Source organism: Cannabis sativa, chromosome 9 (genome assembly GCF_029168945.1).
Source record: "Cannabis sativa cultivar Pink pepper isolate KNU-18-1 chromosome 9, ASM2916894v1, whole genome shotgun sequence".
In the NCBI taxonomy this organism is placed as follows: domain Eukaryota; kingdom Viridiplantae; phylum Streptophyta; class Magnoliopsida; order Rosales; family Cannabaceae; genus Cannabis; species Cannabis sativa.
Genome location: NC_083609.1, coordinates 55922100 through 55940284, shown reverse-complemented (window position 1 = coordinate 55940284; position 18185 = coordinate 55922100). Strand labels below are relative to the sequence as shown.

General features: G+C 32.7%; 3 protein-coding genes and 1 pseudogene across 7 annotated transcripts; 2 read left to right on the top strand and 2 right to left on the bottom strand.

Annotated features, from left to right (window-relative positions):
• Positions 1–880: 880 nt before the first annotated feature.
• Positions 881–3170, bottom strand: LOC115722860 (transcription termination factor MTERF15, mitochondrial-like; annotated as a pseudogene).
• Positions 881–12220, bottom strand: LOC115722859 (transcription termination factor MTERF15, mitochondrial). 5 transcript variants are annotated; one of them, XM_061104260.1, is made up of 3 exons: positions 12003–12138; positions 10805–11104; positions 9422–10740 (listed from the first exon to the last, which is right to left on the bottom strand). In XM_061104260.1, exon 3 carries the CDS (start codon positions 10738–10740, stop codon positions 9619–9621), a length of 1122 nt encoding a protein of 373 aa, XP_060960243.1. In that variant the 5' UTR covers positions 10805–11104; positions 12003–12138; the 3' UTR covers positions 9422–9618. The 5 variants fall into 5 exon arrangements, 4 of the variants coding, with proteins under 4 accessions (XP_060960243.1, XP_030508057.2, XP_030508056.2 ...); XM_030652197.2 differs by lacking the exon at positions 12003–12138 and adding an exon at positions 11902–11963; XR_009684560.1 differs by lacking the exon at positions 12003–12138 and adding an exon at positions 881–1011 and having other exon boundaries at positions 9502–11964.
• LOC115722858 (protein NRT1/ PTR FAMILY 8.3) lies at positions 3359–7621 on the top strand. The gene is made up of 5 exons (XM_030652195.2): positions 3359–3516; positions 5468–5573; positions 5669–5886; positions 5969–6486; positions 6758–7621. Exons 1-5 carry the CDS (start codon positions 3484–3486, stop codon positions 7578–7580), a joined length of 1698 nt encoding a protein of 565 aa, XP_030508055.2. The 5' UTR covers positions 3359–3483; the 3' UTR covers positions 7581–7621.
• On the top strand, positions 12093–14946 carry LOC115722857 (protein NRT1/ PTR FAMILY 8.3-like). The gene is made up of 5 exons (XM_061104258.1): positions 12093–12251; positions 12636–12741; positions 12837–13054; positions 13137–13654; positions 13958–14946. The coding sequence occupies exons 1-5, from the start codon at positions 12102–12104 to the stop codon at positions 14778–14780; spliced, it is 1815 nt and encodes a 604-aa protein (XP_060960241.1). The 5' UTR covers positions 12093–12101; the 3' UTR covers positions 14781–14946.
• Positions 14947–18185: the final 3239 nt, after the last annotated feature.

The window sequence follows — 18185 nt, the reverse complement described above, 5'->3', positions numbered from 1 at the left end:
CACTCTTGATGAGTGGATAATATCTCAAGAAAGAAGTTTATTTCCTGCGTTTGATATTTGGTATCTTTCGGATGGAGCTGAGCTATGGTCTAAACTAGATTATGAAAAACTCAAGGTGAATATATATTGCATTGTTTAACGAGGAGGGAAGGCATGTTTTTGGTGGCGTTGTTCAAGATCACAAGAGTCGGGTCGTGGCTGGAATTACGGCACTGCAGATTGGGCAAGTTCTTCTAGAGTTTGCTGAAGCCATGGCTCTCAAGGAAGTGTTATCATAGTTGAAGCACAATTTTCTAGATGTTAGTATTATCAAATCTGATTGTCATGTATTCATACAAGCTGTTAGAAATTTAAATGTCTTATCATCCACTTTAGGTGGTATCATTAAGGATTGTAAATAACTTTTATCTTCTTTTAAGGATATTTTTTTATGTTTTGTCAACGGTCTGGTAATCAAGTTGTTCATCTTATGGCTAGAACATCTTATTTATATGTTAGTCGTATTTTTTTTGGAGTATAATCACCCCTTTAATGTCGTTAATATTGTTAAGGTCGAATTAGTCTAATTGAATAACATTTACAATTAACAGGGGAAATTTACAAAAATACTGAAATTTGAGTTAATTTTTACAAAAATACTGTGACACGAATTTTTTTTCAAAAATACGGTATTTTTATAAAACACCAGTAAAACACAAAGCAAAACAACTCAAAACAACAGTAGAACACTAGTAAAACACCAGTACAACATCAGTGAAAATTTGACACAGTATACTGCAGTATGAAACTTATAAAAAAATACAGTAAAAAAGTAAAAAATACCGCCTGACAGTATTTTTGTAAAAAAATAACAAAAGTTAGTATACCATGTAAATTTCCCTTAAAAAATTTGTTAAAAAATTGAATAACAAGGTTTGAAAGCCTTAATCTTCACACAAAGAACTCTTAAAATAACAAAGAATAATCTAAGAAAATGAAAGTAAGAGATAGGTTTTCCAAGAGCTTGAGGACGTATTTACCACACAATAATAATACACCACAAGTACAAAACCATTTATGGAAACATTTAGAGGGAGTCAAGAATAGATTCAAAAACAGAATTCTTAACAGCCTCTAGCCAATGATAGCACCATTATAATTTCATAAACACTTTCATGTTTTCCACATCTTCTTTGGTTGCTGGTTTGCTCTGTGGTTTCAAAATCTTCCATAATCCAACTGGTTGTTGGCTTTTGACTTCAACATCTTCTGAATACCTCCCGAAAAACTTCAGACACTCCGGATAAGGCTTCACGTAAAGGTTGTAGAACTTCAGTCTACTAGGCTTGATCAGTGCTCGTAAACCAATTGGAGAACCAAGACCGTCTTTTGATCTTAAATACTCAATTACATTGAACCGAGGAACTATCTGCTTATCGAAATTCACACCAACATACTCTGGGACTTCAAGCAAGCAACGAATGTTGAATTTCATCCTATTCACTAAAAAATCAACTTTTTGTTCGACATCTTCCATCTTGTACACAATTGATCTCGGCTCCTTCCATAACACCTCAAAGGCCTCTCTGCGAGTCAAACCTTGCTTGCAAAAGTAATCAACTCTCAACTTCACTTCAAAGCCTGCTCTAAATTCACCCTCACTATAGATCTTCTCCAGGATTGCCACTCTACATTTCAAACTCCTCAATAATTCAAAACACCGCGAAAGTTCGCCTAATTCCATACTGAGAATTCTTGGGTCTCTACTAATTTCTCTGCTTATCAAATCATTATCAAACCCCAACGCTTTAAACTCAGAAATCAATGGCTTCAACCTATCTTCTACCCCGAACCCCAACACCTCCAGGAAGGAATGCAGAATCTAATCAACTCCTTCTGCTGACATGGGAATCCCATCCATCAAGAATTCAACTCTCCTTCGAATTTCACTTTCGTTCATCAAAGTAACCTCGGGAAAACCTTCTAAAACACTACTCAAAGTAGCATTGTTAAACCCCATACCCCTCAAAACAACAAGGGTTTTGAAAAAATTGTTAGGGTCTAAGTGATACTTTCTAGAATGCTCTAAAACACTCCTAACCATCGATGGAGAACCCGTCGAAAGCCCCAATTGTGAAAAACTCATTTCCCATTTATTGAGAAACTGGCAATCCAAAACACCAGGACATTCACAGACCAAAGATACAAGTTCATTTTGGGGAATTTTGAAGTTGAAAAGAATACCAAGGGACTTTTCCATGTCCTTTAGGTTCATCTGCAGTAAAAAACGATTGTTCTTTGAGAGAAAACTGTGGAGCAAAGAAGACGGGAAGCCATACCTTTGAAGCAGATTAGCAATGGAGATTTGATTCCTGTAATGGGATTGTTGAGGGAGCCTGGAATTGCTCTTGATTGGGATTGTTGAGAATGATTGAGAATCTTGGTTCAAGAAAATTGGTAACTGATTCCGAAGAAGATTAAAAGAGACTCTTCTCATTACACTTGCTTTGGCCATTGTAAGATTAGTACAACAATTTATGAGTCAATTTCCTTTCAACTTCCATTGGTAGACATTTTCCTATCCAAATCTCTAACAGCAAAATATATCTCTATCTCAACTTGTAAAGCTACCCTTACAAGAAAAAAAACCTTGAAAAGCTGCATTTAGAAGAAATGCCATAGATCAAAGTGAGTCAAGAAATTCTAACAATAATTGTAATCATCTATTATATTTAACAAGAGATTATAAAACACCCTGATGCTAAAATTGAGCATGTGTGGTCATCAAATCATTGGAATTTTTACAACTACAGAAACAAAAACTATGATGATGGCGCAACAAACAACGAAATGAATAAATTGAGACTTGAGAGAGAGAGAATGATATAGATTAAGACTAAATTATTAAAATTACAATAACAATGAATCTAATTACAAATAAAGAAATGTGTTCAAAAGCTCTATTCTTGCCTAAAACTACACACTCTGCAAATTTCCATTATCACAGGTGCTCTTGGTTGTTAACAATTAACAGTCTAAATCCCCATTTCAGTTCACAAGCAAGAAATTCCACCAAAATTCGCATTCATCTTCAGTAAGAATCTATCTAGGCTTGATTAGAACTAAGAAGAAATGGCAGATTGTTTACATATTCGAATTGTTTCTTTCAAAGAACAAAATTATTAATAAAACAAGAAAAATGAAAGAAATAATTACCTGCTTTGAGGTTGGGGAAGAGCCCTAAAAATAAAGTAATTAACTTTAAAAATCAAAACAAATAAGAATAATAATAAAGTAATTAACCTTAAAACATTAAAACAAAAAGGTAGAACTGCAGCTTGACACGTCAACTGAAAAGTAGGTTTTTTGTTCTTTTTTTTTTTTAAATGAAAATAAATATATCTTATCTTTTTCCTTGCTAAACTGAATATATATTATCTTATCAGATTGTTTCAAGTCAAATTTTCATTTTGGTTTGATTGGAGAGTGTTGAAGAAATTGAGCATGGAGGATGTGGTTGAAGATGGTCTTCCTCAGGTTTAGACCCTCTTTTTTAACATAAAGTTCTAATTTTTACATTACTTTCTATCAATATTATCAGTCGTTTTTATTTGTAGAATTAGAAAAAAAAATATTGAATTGAGTTGATGACTGCTGTGTTTATGGAATTTGTTAACAACATAGGCTATGCTTCTTCTTCTTTCATTTATTTTTTGGTTTTAGGTAAATAGAATAATCCCAAATTAAAGATTCAACAAACTCTGAAAATGGGTTTATTTTAGAAATATTTGCACCAATAACTATTATTATTAAATTATTTAAGAATTTACCCTTACCTATTTTAATACTCACAATTTAGGCATTTCTTTTTTATAGGTATACCAATGTATATTTATTGCTTCTCTCTCTTAAACTCTGCCTACATGCTAGTTTTCTTTTTTTTTCTTTTTCTAGACAGTAGCTTTTTTTTTTTTAATAAAAATCTTATTTTTTCAAAATAATAGTAAACTAGGTTGATCAAATATTTTTTTTTTTTACATTCTATTCTTTTTTTTTTTATTTTATTTTACATTCTTTTTTGTTTTTTAATCTAATTAGTAGTTTTAGAAAAAAATAATTATATGTATCAACGTGAATTGTATTTATGAAATTTTCTTAGACCATTTTATTGTTTTCAATACCGCTATACGCCTACTAAAATTAAAAATTAACCATATGTTTTTCTTTTACATTTTATTGACTCTCCTAGTTGATATACAATCAGATTTTTTTAAAAAAAAAAAATTATGTGAATAAACGACACAAATTGTTATTATTCTCACTTTCTTTATTTTTTATTTCAAAAGCTTTTTTTCACCACGCAATTTATTATTTGGACACAAAAATTACACTATTATAATCTATTTTTTAAAGTGATCATTTTGACATGTTAGAAGCATATATTTTTCTGCTACAAAAAAAAATGACTAAAATTAAAAGTTAGACTAAGGTTTCTTAAACAACAAAATAACACACTATAATTTAAAATCTAAATAAGAAATTATAAGTCTCCTCAATATTTATCTTTTTACTTTTTTTTTCCTTTTTGTTTACTTCTTCTTTTTCTGACATTATTATCTTCTTCATTTATTTATTAATTTATTTTTTTGAAAAAATCTTCTTCATTTATTATTATTTTTTTTATTATTCTTTTTCTCTAAATTTATTATTTCTCTTAGTTTTTTTTATTTTTCCTCTAACATTTAGATATCTCTCTTACATTTTAGTATGTGTTAAAAGAAACTTTTTTGTTCCTTTTTTATATTTTGTAACAAAAAGTAATAAAATTTAAAATTTAATAAACTTTAACATATCAAGTAACATCATAACTTAACTTAAAGTCTTTTGTTATTTTGTATTTAAAAGTTAAAATATAGTATACTAATAATAAATTTATTTAATAAAAAGAATTTAATATGTTAATAAAAAAACTTATAAAGTTACCAAATAGTATCTAAAACATAATAGAATTAGTTACAATATGAAAATTATTATATATATTAATTTTAAAGTTGTCTGATCAAAATAAGCAACCAAATGTGTATGAGAAAAAAATTATCTTGAATTAATTTTTTTCTAATAAAAAGTAACCAATTGATATATTATTTACATCAAAAGCAACCAAAAGGTTGCTTTTTTTAAAATTTGCAAAACACTAAAATTTCTGGAAGCGAGATTTTTTTATTTTTTTCAATTTTCGGTAATTATTTTATATTTCGGTATTTATGCTGACGTGGCAATCGGTATTTGTGCAAATAATTTTCTTAAAGGTATTTTTATAAATAAAATCAATTTTAGGTATAATATTGAAAAGACCCCTTTATTTTAAGCTGTTCAGATTCACTGTCTTATTATTTTAAGACCACTGTTGTATTATTTTAAGACCACTGTTGATTGTCAGATGTTATTAAAGTTTAAATGTTATATGGTCCAAATGTCTTGCATTTAGGGGGAAAGTTGTGACCTTTACACTGGTGATGGCTCCACTGATATAAAGGGCAATTCTGTGCTGAAGCAAAATACTGGAAATTGGAAAGCTTGCATCTTTATTCTTGGTATTCTATTTTTATATATTTATTTTATTTCATTTTCAAATGGGCAAATTTCTTTCAAAAATGTATAATTTATTATTGTATGAATTGGAATACAGGTACTGAATGTTGTGAACGCTTGGCCTACTTTGGTATTTCCACTAATCTAGTCACTTATTTTACTCACGAACTTCACCAAGAAAATGTGTCAGCAGCTAGAAATGTCACCATTTGGCAGGGAACATGCTATTTCACTCCCCTTATTGGAGCCATTGTAGCAGATTCCTACTGTGGAAGATATTGGACAATCACCTCATTTTCGATAATCTACTTCATCGTAATCTCGAAACTCATAATCATTTCTTCATATGACATATTAATAATAATGTAATTTGATTGTGTAATTGTTGAGTGAATAGGGAATGTGTGCTTTGACTCTCTCGGCATCAGTTCCGGCTTTAGGTCCAGCACAATATGCAGTATTACTATTTGGACTTTATCTGGTTGCATTTGGGACTGGTGGGATCAAATCATGTGTTTCACCTTTTGGTGCAGATCAATTTGATGATACTGACTCAAAGGAAAGAGTCAAAAAGGGGTCTTTCTTTAATTGGTTTTATTTCGCAATTTACATTGGTATTCTTATTTCAACTACCTTTCTTGTGTGGATTCAAGACAATGCTGGATGGGGTTTAGGATTTGGTATTGCTGCATTGTTTATGGGCATTGCTCTTGTTGGTTTTGTTTCTGGTACTCACCTCTACAGATTTCAGAAACCAGTTGGGAGCCCTTTCACAAGAATGTGCCAAACTTTGGTTGCATCGTGTCGTAAGTGGAATCTCGAGGTGCCTGAAGACAGTACTCTTCTGTATGAAATACATGACAGAAGCTCTGCTATTGAAGGAAACCTCAAATTGGAACATACCGATACATTGCAGTAATCCCTCGTCCTTTCTGAACTGACAGTCTCTTACTTTTTCCTTGTTTAAATATGGAACATTGCCTATAGCTCACACATGGTGCCCAACATCATCTTATGTTTATTGGTATAATTTAGTATCGGGAGCATGAAGATGGTGGTGGGCACCATTCATCCGCTAACAAAAACACCTTTGATTCTTCCTAAAGTGGGAGGATTAATTTCATGAGTGTCTTTCAAAAGCATCTTGATGCATTGAATTTCCATTGAACTTTGGATTTTTTGACAGGTGCCTTGATAAAGCTGCTGTGATTTCCGACGCTGAGAGAAATAGCGGGGACCTAACCAATCCTTGGAGGCTTTGCAGTGTATCTCAGGTCGAAGAATTCAAGACGATGATACATTTGATTCCACTCTTGGCAACTGGAATAGTCTTTTCTTCTGTTTATGCCCAAATATCCACAACATTTGTGGAACAAGGGATGATGATGGACACAACAGTTTATTCTTTCACCATTCCTCCAGCCTCTCTATACATTTTTGATGTCATTGCAGTTGTTTCTTTGCTTCCCATTTATGACAGATTAATCGTCCCAATTGTGAGGAAATTCACAGGTGAAGAGAAAGGTTTCAACGAGTTGCAGCGAACGGGAATCGGCCTCTTCATTTCAGTCTTATGCATGTCAGCTGCAGCGGTGTTAGAAACTCTTCGGTTGCAGCTAGCCAAAGACCTCGATTTAGTTCACGAAAAAGAGGCTGTACCATTAAGTATCCTATGGCAAATACCCCAATACTTTTTTATGGGAACTGCAGAGATATTCACCTATGTTGGTCAACTTCAGTTCTTCTATCAACAGGCTCCAGGTAGTATGAGGAGTCTATGCTGTGCATTAAATCTTTTTTCACTTTCATTAGGTTACTATTTGAGCTCCTTTCTTTTGACTATTGTAACTTACTTCACAATAAAAGATGGCAAGAGTGGATGGATACCAGACAATCTGAATGAAGGTCATCTTGATTATTTCTTTTGGCTTTTGGGAGCCCTTAGCTTGTTAAATGCATTGGTGTTCACATTCTTAGCCATCAAGTTCAAACAGAAAAAGTCTTCTTAAGACTTTCTATGGATGGAGGAGGTTTCATGTCTTAGTGTAAATAATTGTTTGCATTCTTTACATTTGAGTGTATAGCCACAGGAAAAAATAAATATTTTTGGACCTTTATGTTAGAAAAAATGTTTATTTTTCAAAGTCAGTAAAAAAAAAATAATTTTAAAAGAGAAAAAATATTTGGATATAAAGTTCTACTCTTTATATGAAATTGACTTATATAAAATAGGAATTATTTCACAAATACACAAAAACAACAAAAAAAAAATTACAAAAATACGTTTTTACAAAATTTTAAATATTTTTACGATTTTTTTAATTTTATTTACTAAAAATACGGTCTTTTTATGTAGTATTTTTGTTAATTTGTTGTTGATTTTTTATTATCTGTATGTTATTTTTTATGTAGTTTTCTTGAAAACCGTAAAAATGTAAAACGAAAATTTAAACGTAAAAATGTAATTTTTTTTTTTTATTAAAAATGGTACTTTATGTAATTATCCTTATAAAATAACTCTTTAATATTGTCGCAAGTCTTTCTCTAATTCTCCAGTGAACCCAAAATTCTACTCTATAGGAGCTTAGTTGTTATAAAAAAAGTATTGATGCCTACTTTGCACAAAAAAAATATAATTGCTCTTAATAAATTTATTTAATTTTAGGAGACTTAATAATTAGAAAAAAAAAATAATTTGTGAGGTTTTTTTTTCGCAGAATTGTTGGCGGGTAGCGAGTTTGACTATGATTCCAATTGATGCAGAGTCGTTTGGGGGCTGGTTTCTTCATTTGTTCTTATGTCTGGGTGAGGAATAAAGTGTTCAGGCGATGATGTTGGTTTGGGCAATTTAGTTCACACGAAATCAACTCTTGTGGAAGGGTAGGAAAATTTATGTGGAGTTCGTTGTCAATTTGGCTCGTCTCACTCTTGATCAGTAGATCAAAGCTCAAGAAAGAAGTTTGTTTCCTGCGTTTGATACTTGGTATCTTTCGGATGAGACTGAGCTATGGTCTAAACCAGGTCATGAAAAACTCAAGGTGTATATTGATATTGCATTGTTGGACGAAGAAGGAAGGCATGGTTTTGGTGGGGTTGTTCAGGATCACAAGGGTCAGGTCGTGGTTGGAATTACGGGACTGTAGATTGAGCAAGTTCTTCTAGAGTTTGCTGAAGCCATGGCTCTCAAAGAAGTGTTATCATAGTTGAGCAAAATTTTTCAAATGTTAGTATTATCGAATCTGATTGTCTTGTATTGATACGAGTTATTAGAAATTTGAATGTCTTGTCATCCACTTTTGGTGGTATCATTTAAAATTGTAAACAATTTTTAACTTCTTTTAGGAATGTTTCTTTACATTTTATCAAACGGTCTACTAATCAGACTGCTCATCTTATGACTAGAACATAGAACATCTTGTTCATATGCTGGTCGTATTTTTTTGAAGTATAATCTCCCCTTTAATGTTGCTAATATTATTAAGGTTGAATTAATCTAGTTGAATAAAAATTTACAGTTACAAAAAAATAATAATTTGTGGGGGGTTTTTGAGTGTACAATTATTAAGTTAAAAGAATATATTTAATTTTTTAAAGTAATTTTTTTTTCCATTGATTAATTTTTTTAGTATACACATATAGCTGGGTTCGTACCTACTGACTTCTCTAATCAAACTTCTTGACACGTTGCTGTGCTGAACTCTCTTCAAAGTAACAATGAATTCCTCCCAAAACAAGATTTCTCCCAAAACTTTATCACCCGCCCAATGAAGAAAACAACCTATAAACAATCAAATAGAGTGCAAAATACAATGAGCATTGAGCACGAAAACAAGGTTTGGAAGCCTTAATCTTCACACAAAGAACTCTTACAATAACAAAGAATAATCTAAGAAAATGAAAGTAAGAGATAGGTTTTCCAAGAGCTTGAAGATATTTACCACACAATAATAATACACAAGTACAAAACCATTTATGGAAACATTTAGAGGGAGTCAAGAATAGATTAAAAACAGAATTCTTAACAGCCTCTAGCCAATGACAGCACCATTATAATTTCATAAACACTTTCATGTTTTCCACATCTTCTTTGGTTGCTGGTTTGCTCTGTGGTTTCAAAATCTTCCATAATCCAACTGGTTGTTGGCTTTTGACTTCAACATCATCTGAATACCTCCCGAAAAACTTCAGACACTCCGGATAAGGCTTCACATAAAGGTTGTAGAACTTCAGTCTACTAGGCTTGATCAGTGCTCGTAAACCAATTAAAGAACCAAGCCCGTCTTTTGATCTTAAATACTCAATTACATTGAACCGAGGAACTATCTGCTTATCGAAATTCACACCAACATACTCTGGAACATCAAGCAAGCAACGAATGTTGAATTTCATCCTATTCACTAAAAAATCGACTTTCTTTTCGACTTCTTCCATCTTGTACACAATTGATCTCGGCTCCTTCCATAACACTTCAAAGGCCTCTCTGCGAGTCAAACCTTGCTTGCAAAAGTAGTCAACTCTCAACTTCACTTCAAAGCCTGCTCTAAACTCACCCTCACTATAGATCTTCTCCAGGATTGCCACTCTACATTTCAAACTCCTCAATAATTCAAAACACCGCGAAAGTTCGCCTAATTCCATACTGAGAATTCTTGGGTCTCTACTAATTTCTCTGCTTATCAAATCATTATCAAACCCCAGCGCTTTAAACTCAGAAATCAATGGCTTCAACCTATCTTCCACCCCGAACCCTAACACCTCCGGGAAGGAATGCAGAATCCAATCAACTCCTTCTGCTGACATGGGAATCCCAGCCATCAAGAATTCAACTCTCCTTCGAATTTCACTCTCGTTCATCAAAGTCACCTCGGGAAAACCTTCTAAAACCCTACTCAGAGTAGCATTGTTAAACCCCATACCCCTCAAAACAACAAGGGTTTTGAAAAAACCATTAGGGTCTAAGTGATACTTTCTAGAATGTTCTAAAACACTCCTAACCATCGATGGAGAAACCGTCGAAAGCCCCAATTGTGAAAAACTCATTTCCCAATTATTAAGAAAATGGCAATCCAAAACACCAGGACATTCACAGACCAAAGATACAAGTTCATTTTGGGGAATTTTGAAGCTGAAAAGAATACCAAGGGACTTTTCCATGTCCTTTAGGTTCATCTGCAGTAAAAAACGATTGTTCTTTGAGAGAAAACTGTGGAGCAAAGAAGACGGGAAGCCATACCTTTGAAGCAGATTAGCAATGGAGATTTGATTCCTGTAATGGGATTGTTGAGGGAGCCTGGAATTGCTCTTGATTGGGATTGTTGAGAATGATTGAGAATCTTGGTTCGGGAAAATTGGCGACTGATTCCGAAGAAGATTAAAAGAGACTCCTCTCATTACACTTGCTTTGGCCATTGTAAGATTAGTATAACAATTTCTGAGTCAATTTCGTAGACATTTTCCTATCCAAATCTCTGACAGCACAATATATCTCTATCTCAACTCGTAAAGCTACCCTTACAAAAAAAACCTTGAAAAGCTGCATTTAGAAGAAATGCAATAGATCAAAGTAAGTCAAGATGTTCTAGCAATAATTGTAATCACCTATTATTTTTAACAAGAGATTCTAAGATAAGCAGAAACAAAGCTGTGAAAATAAATCACCCTGATGCTAAAATTGAGCATATGTGGTCATCAAACCATTGGAATTTTCACAACTACGGGAACAAAAACAATGATGATGGCACAACAAACAACCAAATGAGTAAAATTGAGAGAGAGAGAGAGAGAATGATATAGATTAAGATTAAATTATAAAAATCTACAATAACAATGAATCTGACCACATTAAAAAAGAGTGTTCAAAAGCTCTATTACTGCCTGAAACTACACTGTGCAACCATAAAACATCTATTACAATCGTTTTGCGAATGGTCGCAGAGTGTAAATTCAATGTGGTTATTTTGCAAATTTTACAATTTCATGTTGTTAGTTTGGCAAATTTCCATTATAGAATGGTCCCATAGTGTAAATTCAGTGGTTGTTATAAGAGGGTTCCAAATTTCCAATGTCTATCACTTCACACTTAACAATTAACAGTCTAAATCCCCATTTCAGTTCACAAGCAAGAAATTCCACAAAAATTCACATTCATCTTCAGTAAGAATCTATTTAGGGTCGATTAGAACTAAGAAGAAATGGCAGAATATTCACATATTCGAATTAAGTAAGAACCCTAAAAAGAAAGGGGATAGTGAAAAGAGGGTTTTCTTTAAAACAGTTTCAAAGAACAAAATTATTAATAAAACAACAAAAATGAAAGAAACAATTACTTACCTGCTTTGAGTTTAGGGAAGAGGAACTGGGAAGAACCCTAAAAATAAAGTAATTAACTTTAAAAATCAAAACAAATAAGAAAAAAAAATAAAGCAATTAACCTTAAAAATTAAAACAAAAAGGCAGAATTGCAGCTTGACACGTCAACTGAAAAGTTTTTTTTTAAGGAAAAGGTAGGGTCTTATATAATTAGTCGTCATATGAAAATAATATATCTTATCTTTTTCTTTGCTAAACTGAATATATATTATCTTATCAGATTGTTTCAAGTCAAATTTTCAGTTTGGTTTGATTGGAGAGTGTTGGAGAAAATGGGCATGGAGGATGTGGTTGAAGATGGTCTTCTTCAGGTTTAGACCCTCTTTTTTAACATAAAGTTCTAATTTTTACATTACTTTCTATCAATATTATCAGTCCTTTTTATTTGTAGAATTAGAAAAAATTATTGAATTGAGTTTATGACTGCTGTATTTATGGAATTTGTTAACAGCATAGAATACGCTTCTTCTTCTTTCATTTATTTTTATTTTTTGGTTTTAGGTAATTAGAATAATCCCAAATTTAATCTTTTGTAATCTTCAACGTTTGAGTAATAATCCCAAATTAAAGATTCAATATTTAGACTCTGAAAATGGGTTTATTTTTAGCTGTTCAGATTCACTGTTGTATTATTTTAAGACCACTGTTGATTGTCAAGGTATAAATGTTATATGGTCCAAATGTCTTGCATTTAGGGGGAAAGTTGTGACCTTTACACTGGTGATGGCTCCACTGATATAAAGGGCAATTCTGTGCTGAAACAAAATACTGGAAATTGGAAAGCTTGCATCTTTATTCTTGGTATTTTATTTTCATATATTTATTGTATTTCATTTTTAAATGGGCAAATTTCTTTCAAAAATGTTTAATTTATTATTGTATGAATTGGAATACAGGTACTGAATGTTGTGAACGCTTGGCCTACTTTGGTATTTCCACTAATCTAGTTACTTATTTTACTCACAAACTTCACCAAGAAAATGTGTCAGCAGCTAGAAATGTCACCATTTGGCAGGGAACATGCTATTTCACTCCCCTTATTGGAGCCATTGTAGCAGATTCCTACTGGGGAAGATATTGGACAATCACCTCATTTTCGATAATCTACTTCATCGTAATCTCGAAACTCATAATCATTTCTTCATATGACATGTTAATAATGATGTAATTTGATTGTGTAATTGTTGGTTGAATAGGGAATGTGTGCTTTGACTCTCTCGGCATCAGTTCCGGCTTTAGGTCCAGCACAATATGCAGTATTACTATTTGGACTTTATCTGGTTGCATTTGGGACTGGTGGGATCAAATCATGTGTTTCACCTTTTGGTGCAGATCAATTTGATGATACTGACTCAAAGGAAAGAATCAAAAAGGGGTCTTTCTTTAACTGGTTTTATTTCGCAATTTACATTGGTATTCTTGTTTCAACTACCTTTCTTGTGTGGATTCAAGACAATGCTGGATGGGGTTTAGGATTTGGTATTGCTGCATTGTTTATGGGCATTGCTCTTGTTGGTTTTGTTTCTGGTACTCACCTCTACAGATTTCAGAAACCAGTGGGGAGCCCTTTCACAAGAATGTGCCAAACTTTGGTTGCATCGTGTCGTAAGTGGAATCTCGAGGTGCCTGAAGACAGTACTCTTCTGTATGAAATACATGACAGAAGCTCTGCTATTGAAGGAAACCTCAAATTGGAACATACCGATACATTGCAGTAATTCCCTCATCATTTCTAAACTGACAGTCTATTACTTTTTCCTTGTTTAAATATCAAACATTGCCTATAGCTCACACATGGTGCCCAACACCATTTTATGTTGATTGGTATAATTTAGTATCGGGAGCATACAAGGTGGTGGTGGGCACGATTCGTGCGCTAACAAAAACACATTTGATAAGAATCAAGAATATGTTCCTAAAGTGGTAGGATTTTTTGTGCTCTTTCATAATTTCATTAGTGTCTTCCAAAAACATCTTGCTGCATTGAATTTCCAATGAACTTTGGATTTTGTGGCAGGTGCCTTGATAAAGCTGCTGTGCTTTCCGACGCTGAGAGAAGTAGCGGGGACTTAACCAATCCTTGGACGCTTTGCAGTGTATCTCAGGTCGAAGAATTCAAGACGATGATACATTTGATTCCACTCTTGGCAACTGGAATAGTCTTTTCTTCCGTTTATGCCCAAATATCCACAACATTTGTGGAACAAGGGATGATGATGAACACAACAGTTTATTCTTTCACCATTCCTCCAGCCTCTCTATACACTTTTGATGTCATTGCAGTTCTTTCTTTGCTTCCCATTTACGACAGAGTAATCGTCCCAATTGTGAGGAAATTCACAGGCGAAGAGAAAGGTTTCAACGAGTTGCAGCGAATGGGAATTGGCCTCTTCATTTCAGTCTTATGCATGTTAGCTGCTGCAGTGTTAGAAACTCTTCGGTTGCAGCTAGCCAAGGACCTCGATTTAGTTCACGAAAAAGAGGCTGTACCATTAAGTATCCTATGGCAAATACCCCAATACCTTTTTATGGGAACTGCAGAGATATTCACCTATATTGGTCAACTTCAGTTCTTCTATGAACAGGCTCCAGATAGTCTGAGGAGTCTATGCTGTGCATTAGCTCTTTTTTCACTTTCATTAGGTTACTATTTGAGCTCCTTTCTTTTGACTATTGTAACTTACTTCACAACAAAAGATGGCAAGAGTGGATGGATACCAGACAATCTGAATGAGGGTCATCTTGATTATTTCTTTTGGCTTTTGGGAGCCCTTAGCTTGTTAAATGCATTGGTGTTCACATTCTTAGCCATCAAGTTCAAACAGAAAAAGTCTTCTTAAGACTTTCCATGGATGGAGGAGGTTTCATTTCTTAGTGTAAATAATTATTTGCATTCTTTACATTTGGGGTAACATTTGGGAGTATGTGTTTAAGTCTCATATCAAATTTGATTCTAAAATTTTTAGGGAACTTTTCATCCATATATACTGAAAGTATTCATCTCAATTTTATTTTATCTTTAAGAATGTTGCAGCAGATATGGTCTGCATTATTGCCATGAATTGCTGGGCTATTTAAAAAGAACTCATCTGTCAGCACAAGTAGCTTTGAGTCATGGATAAAATCTGTTGAAAACACCATCAAGATTAATGTGGATGCCGAAACAGGTAGAGAGTGCATCAGTACATCTCTTTTATGGGAGTGCATTGTAGAAGTACCCTATACTTCTACATCGGTATATATTAAAGGACAAAACTTAGTACACATCTCTAAAGGAGTGTTTTGGTAGACACCCTTTCAGCATTCCTGAGATTTTTTTAGTCTAATTTTATTTTCATAATTATGTACGTTGTAGTTATATAAGATCTCATGTAAATTTTAATATATTTTATGTTTATAAAACCGTAATTATGTAAATATGTTAATTTTATTTTTAACTCAAATAATTTTTTTTTGAAAATAAAATCATCATCTTTATTAATTGCAATCCATAGTGATTACATGATTAAAATCTGGAGTAACATCACTACTCCTGATAACACGATCAGCAACTAAATAGGATGCTCGAGCTAAGAAGTGAGCAACACTATTTGCAGAACGTCTAATAAATTGACATAAACATCTCTCAAATTATTTAACATCATCTTACAATCAAAAATAACACTTCCAATGTATGAAACCATAAGAAGAGAACTACGTAACACTTGCACCACTGTAAGACTATCAATTAGGGGTGTTCATAAAATAGTCGATCCAATCCAATCCCCACGATCCAATCCAATCCAATTCGCAAAGTGCGGATATCCGCACTTGTGCGGATTGGATTGGATTGGAAAATTCAAAATCCGCACTTGTGCGGATTGGATGTTGATTGACATGTAAAAGTAACCGATCCAATCCAATCCACACATATTTATAACAAAATTAAAAAATTATATATACAAATAACATTTTAATGTAAAGAAAATAGTAATTTAAAAGTCTAATACATATAATACAATTATATTGCAAAACTTAATAGATAAAATGTATATTCTATTCTTATATATTTTTTTTCTACATACAATTTAAAATAAAATTAATAATATTTTTATTATATATACAATTTTTTTTCCTCCTTTGAATTTATTATTTGATATTTTGTTTATTTATTGTGTTGTTGGAGACATAAAATAATTATAGTTTGTTTTATTTTGTTGCTAGTTATGTGAAAAAAAAAAATTCATAATATTAAATAATTTAATATTAAAAAGTAACCAATCCAAAGTAACCGATCCAATCCGCACTTTTGCGGATTGGATTGGATTGGATTTGAGCTATTGTGCGGATTGGATTGGATCCAAAAAATGAAATCCGCACTTAGTGCGGATTGGATGTTGTTTGACCAAAAAAGTGCGAATTGGATTGGATGAACAGCCCTACTATCAATTTCAATGATAACCTCCTTCCACTCCTTTGCCTTAATCCAACTCAGCGCCTCCTTAACACCCAAGGCCTCCACCATTTCGGGCTGCATCACTCCTGAACGACAACAACTAACCGCCTCCACCAACGCACCAGTTTAGTCTCTAATTACCCCCGTGAAGCTATACGTTCCATTCTCTGAAAAAATGGCAGCATCGACATTAATCTTCAAGGTATTAACAGCTGGTTTGATCCATTTTTCATCTCCATCTACATCTGTAAGGAAAGCAGCAGTGGGAATCATAGTTGTATCTTGAGCCCGAGTCCAATCTGTGAGGAGGGCTTTAGCTAAATGAACAACGCTCTCAACCGTGGGAATTTTCTCAGACCAAACTAACTCATTACGATGCCTCCATATCGCCCAATACGTCATTGCAGCTAGCCTTCGATTTTCCTCATCTACCTGTTGTAGGACCGAAGCAAACCAGTTGGTAAAAGAACCAACTGCTGTCAGATTAACACTAGTATCCAACCGTTGCCAACATGCCTTGGCAAAAGAGCAATCCACCAAGCTATGGTAGATTGCTTCATCAGTTTCTTTGCACACAGGGCATATGGCATCAACCGACACATGTCTAAAGCGGAGTCTTATTTTTGTAAGCAAACAATTAGTAGCAGCCTGCCATAACAAGTCTTTCACTTTTGGGGGAACACTTAGCTTCCAAAGAGTATTCCAAAACATGGAGTTATCATCCTGTGCCCCTAATTCTTTGCTCACTTGCAAGAACTTATAAACTGATTTGACTGAAAAATAGCTCGAGCTTTCCCAACTCCAATACCAAGCATCGCATAAACGACTTGAAGACAAGAAAATGCTAAGAATCAATACTATTTTAGATTATGTATTTTGTAAAAATTATTGAAGAGATTTTTTGTTTTATTAAATGACAAAATAAATCTTATATTTTTCAAAACTGTTCAAAATGGTAGTCTGAACCCAATTTTTAAAAAAATTTCTTTAATATAACCAACTTAAACACGACAAATACTCATACATAAGGATCACGTGGATCATGTTAGCTCATACAATAAAGTAATGATAATATTACACATGTTGAACTATGGATGCCATTGATGGACCACCCTATGTAAAAACCAAATAGTAATTAATAATGTATACAGTGTTGTAGTACTCATAGACTCAGCCTCAGCCTCAGTTTAGGAGGGACCACACCCCTTTTCAACTACTAATAATAAATGATATTTCTTTTCTATTTTATACACTTACACACCAATTAAATTCTATATATTATGTTTTTAATGGAGTAAGTACTATATGTTGCAGCTATTAATTTCAATTTCCTTAAATATTATTAAATCTCATTAAATTAATATATGTCAATTAAATCTTAAAATATATAATTTATTAATTTTTATAAATATTTAATTTATTAATGATCATGATACTTTAATTTTTGTCCTAATTTACATTTTAAAATGCTATTGTGCATTAGAACATAGCAAATATGGTGCTTGTTTTATAAAGGGTAAATACCTATTTGGTACCCTATGTTTTATTAAAATACACTCTTAGTACCTTATATTTTGAATAATGGTCAATTAGTACCCTCTATTTGTAAAAACTATTCATTTAGTACCCTTAATGCATTTAAGATTTTAGTATTCCCAAACTACCCTCATTTATTATTATACTCCTTATTATATTTATTTAGTTAAAAAAATTATTTATTAATTATCATACATTAATTTTCAAGTATAAAATTATTTAAATAAATAAATTCTATAAACTTTTTTTTTCCTTTTTTTTCTTCTATTCTTTC

Bases quoted from the DNA above. Each gene is read 5' to 3' on its own strand.
- LOC115722858 (XM_030652195.2), top strand. From the start codon at position 3,484: ATGGAGGATGTGGTTGAAGATGGTCTTCCTCAG. The intron at 5,887-5,968 runs GTAATCTCGAAA...TTGAGTGAATAG, and splicing joins TTTCGATAATCTACTTCATC to GGAATGTGTGCTTTGACTCT. The intron at 6,487-6,757 runs GTAATCCCTCGT...ATTTTTTGACAG, and splicing joins GAACATACCGATACATTGCA to GTGCCTTGATAAAGCTGCTG.
- LOC115722859 (XM_030652196.2), bottom strand. From the start codon at position 10,980: ATGGCCAAAGCAAGTGTAATGAGAGGAGTCTCTTTTAATCTTCTTCGG.
- LOC115722857 (XM_061104258.1), top strand. From the start codon at position 12,102: ATGAAAATAATATATCTTATCTTTTTCTTTGCTAAACTGAATATATAT. The intron at 12,742-12,836 runs GTATTTTATTTT...ATTGGAATACAG, and splicing joins AGCTTGCATCTTTATTCTTG to GTACTGAATGTTGTGAACGC. The intron at 13,055-13,136 runs GTAATCTCGAAA...TTGGTTGAATAG, and splicing joins TTTCGATAATCTACTTCATC to GGAATGTGTGCTTTGACTCT.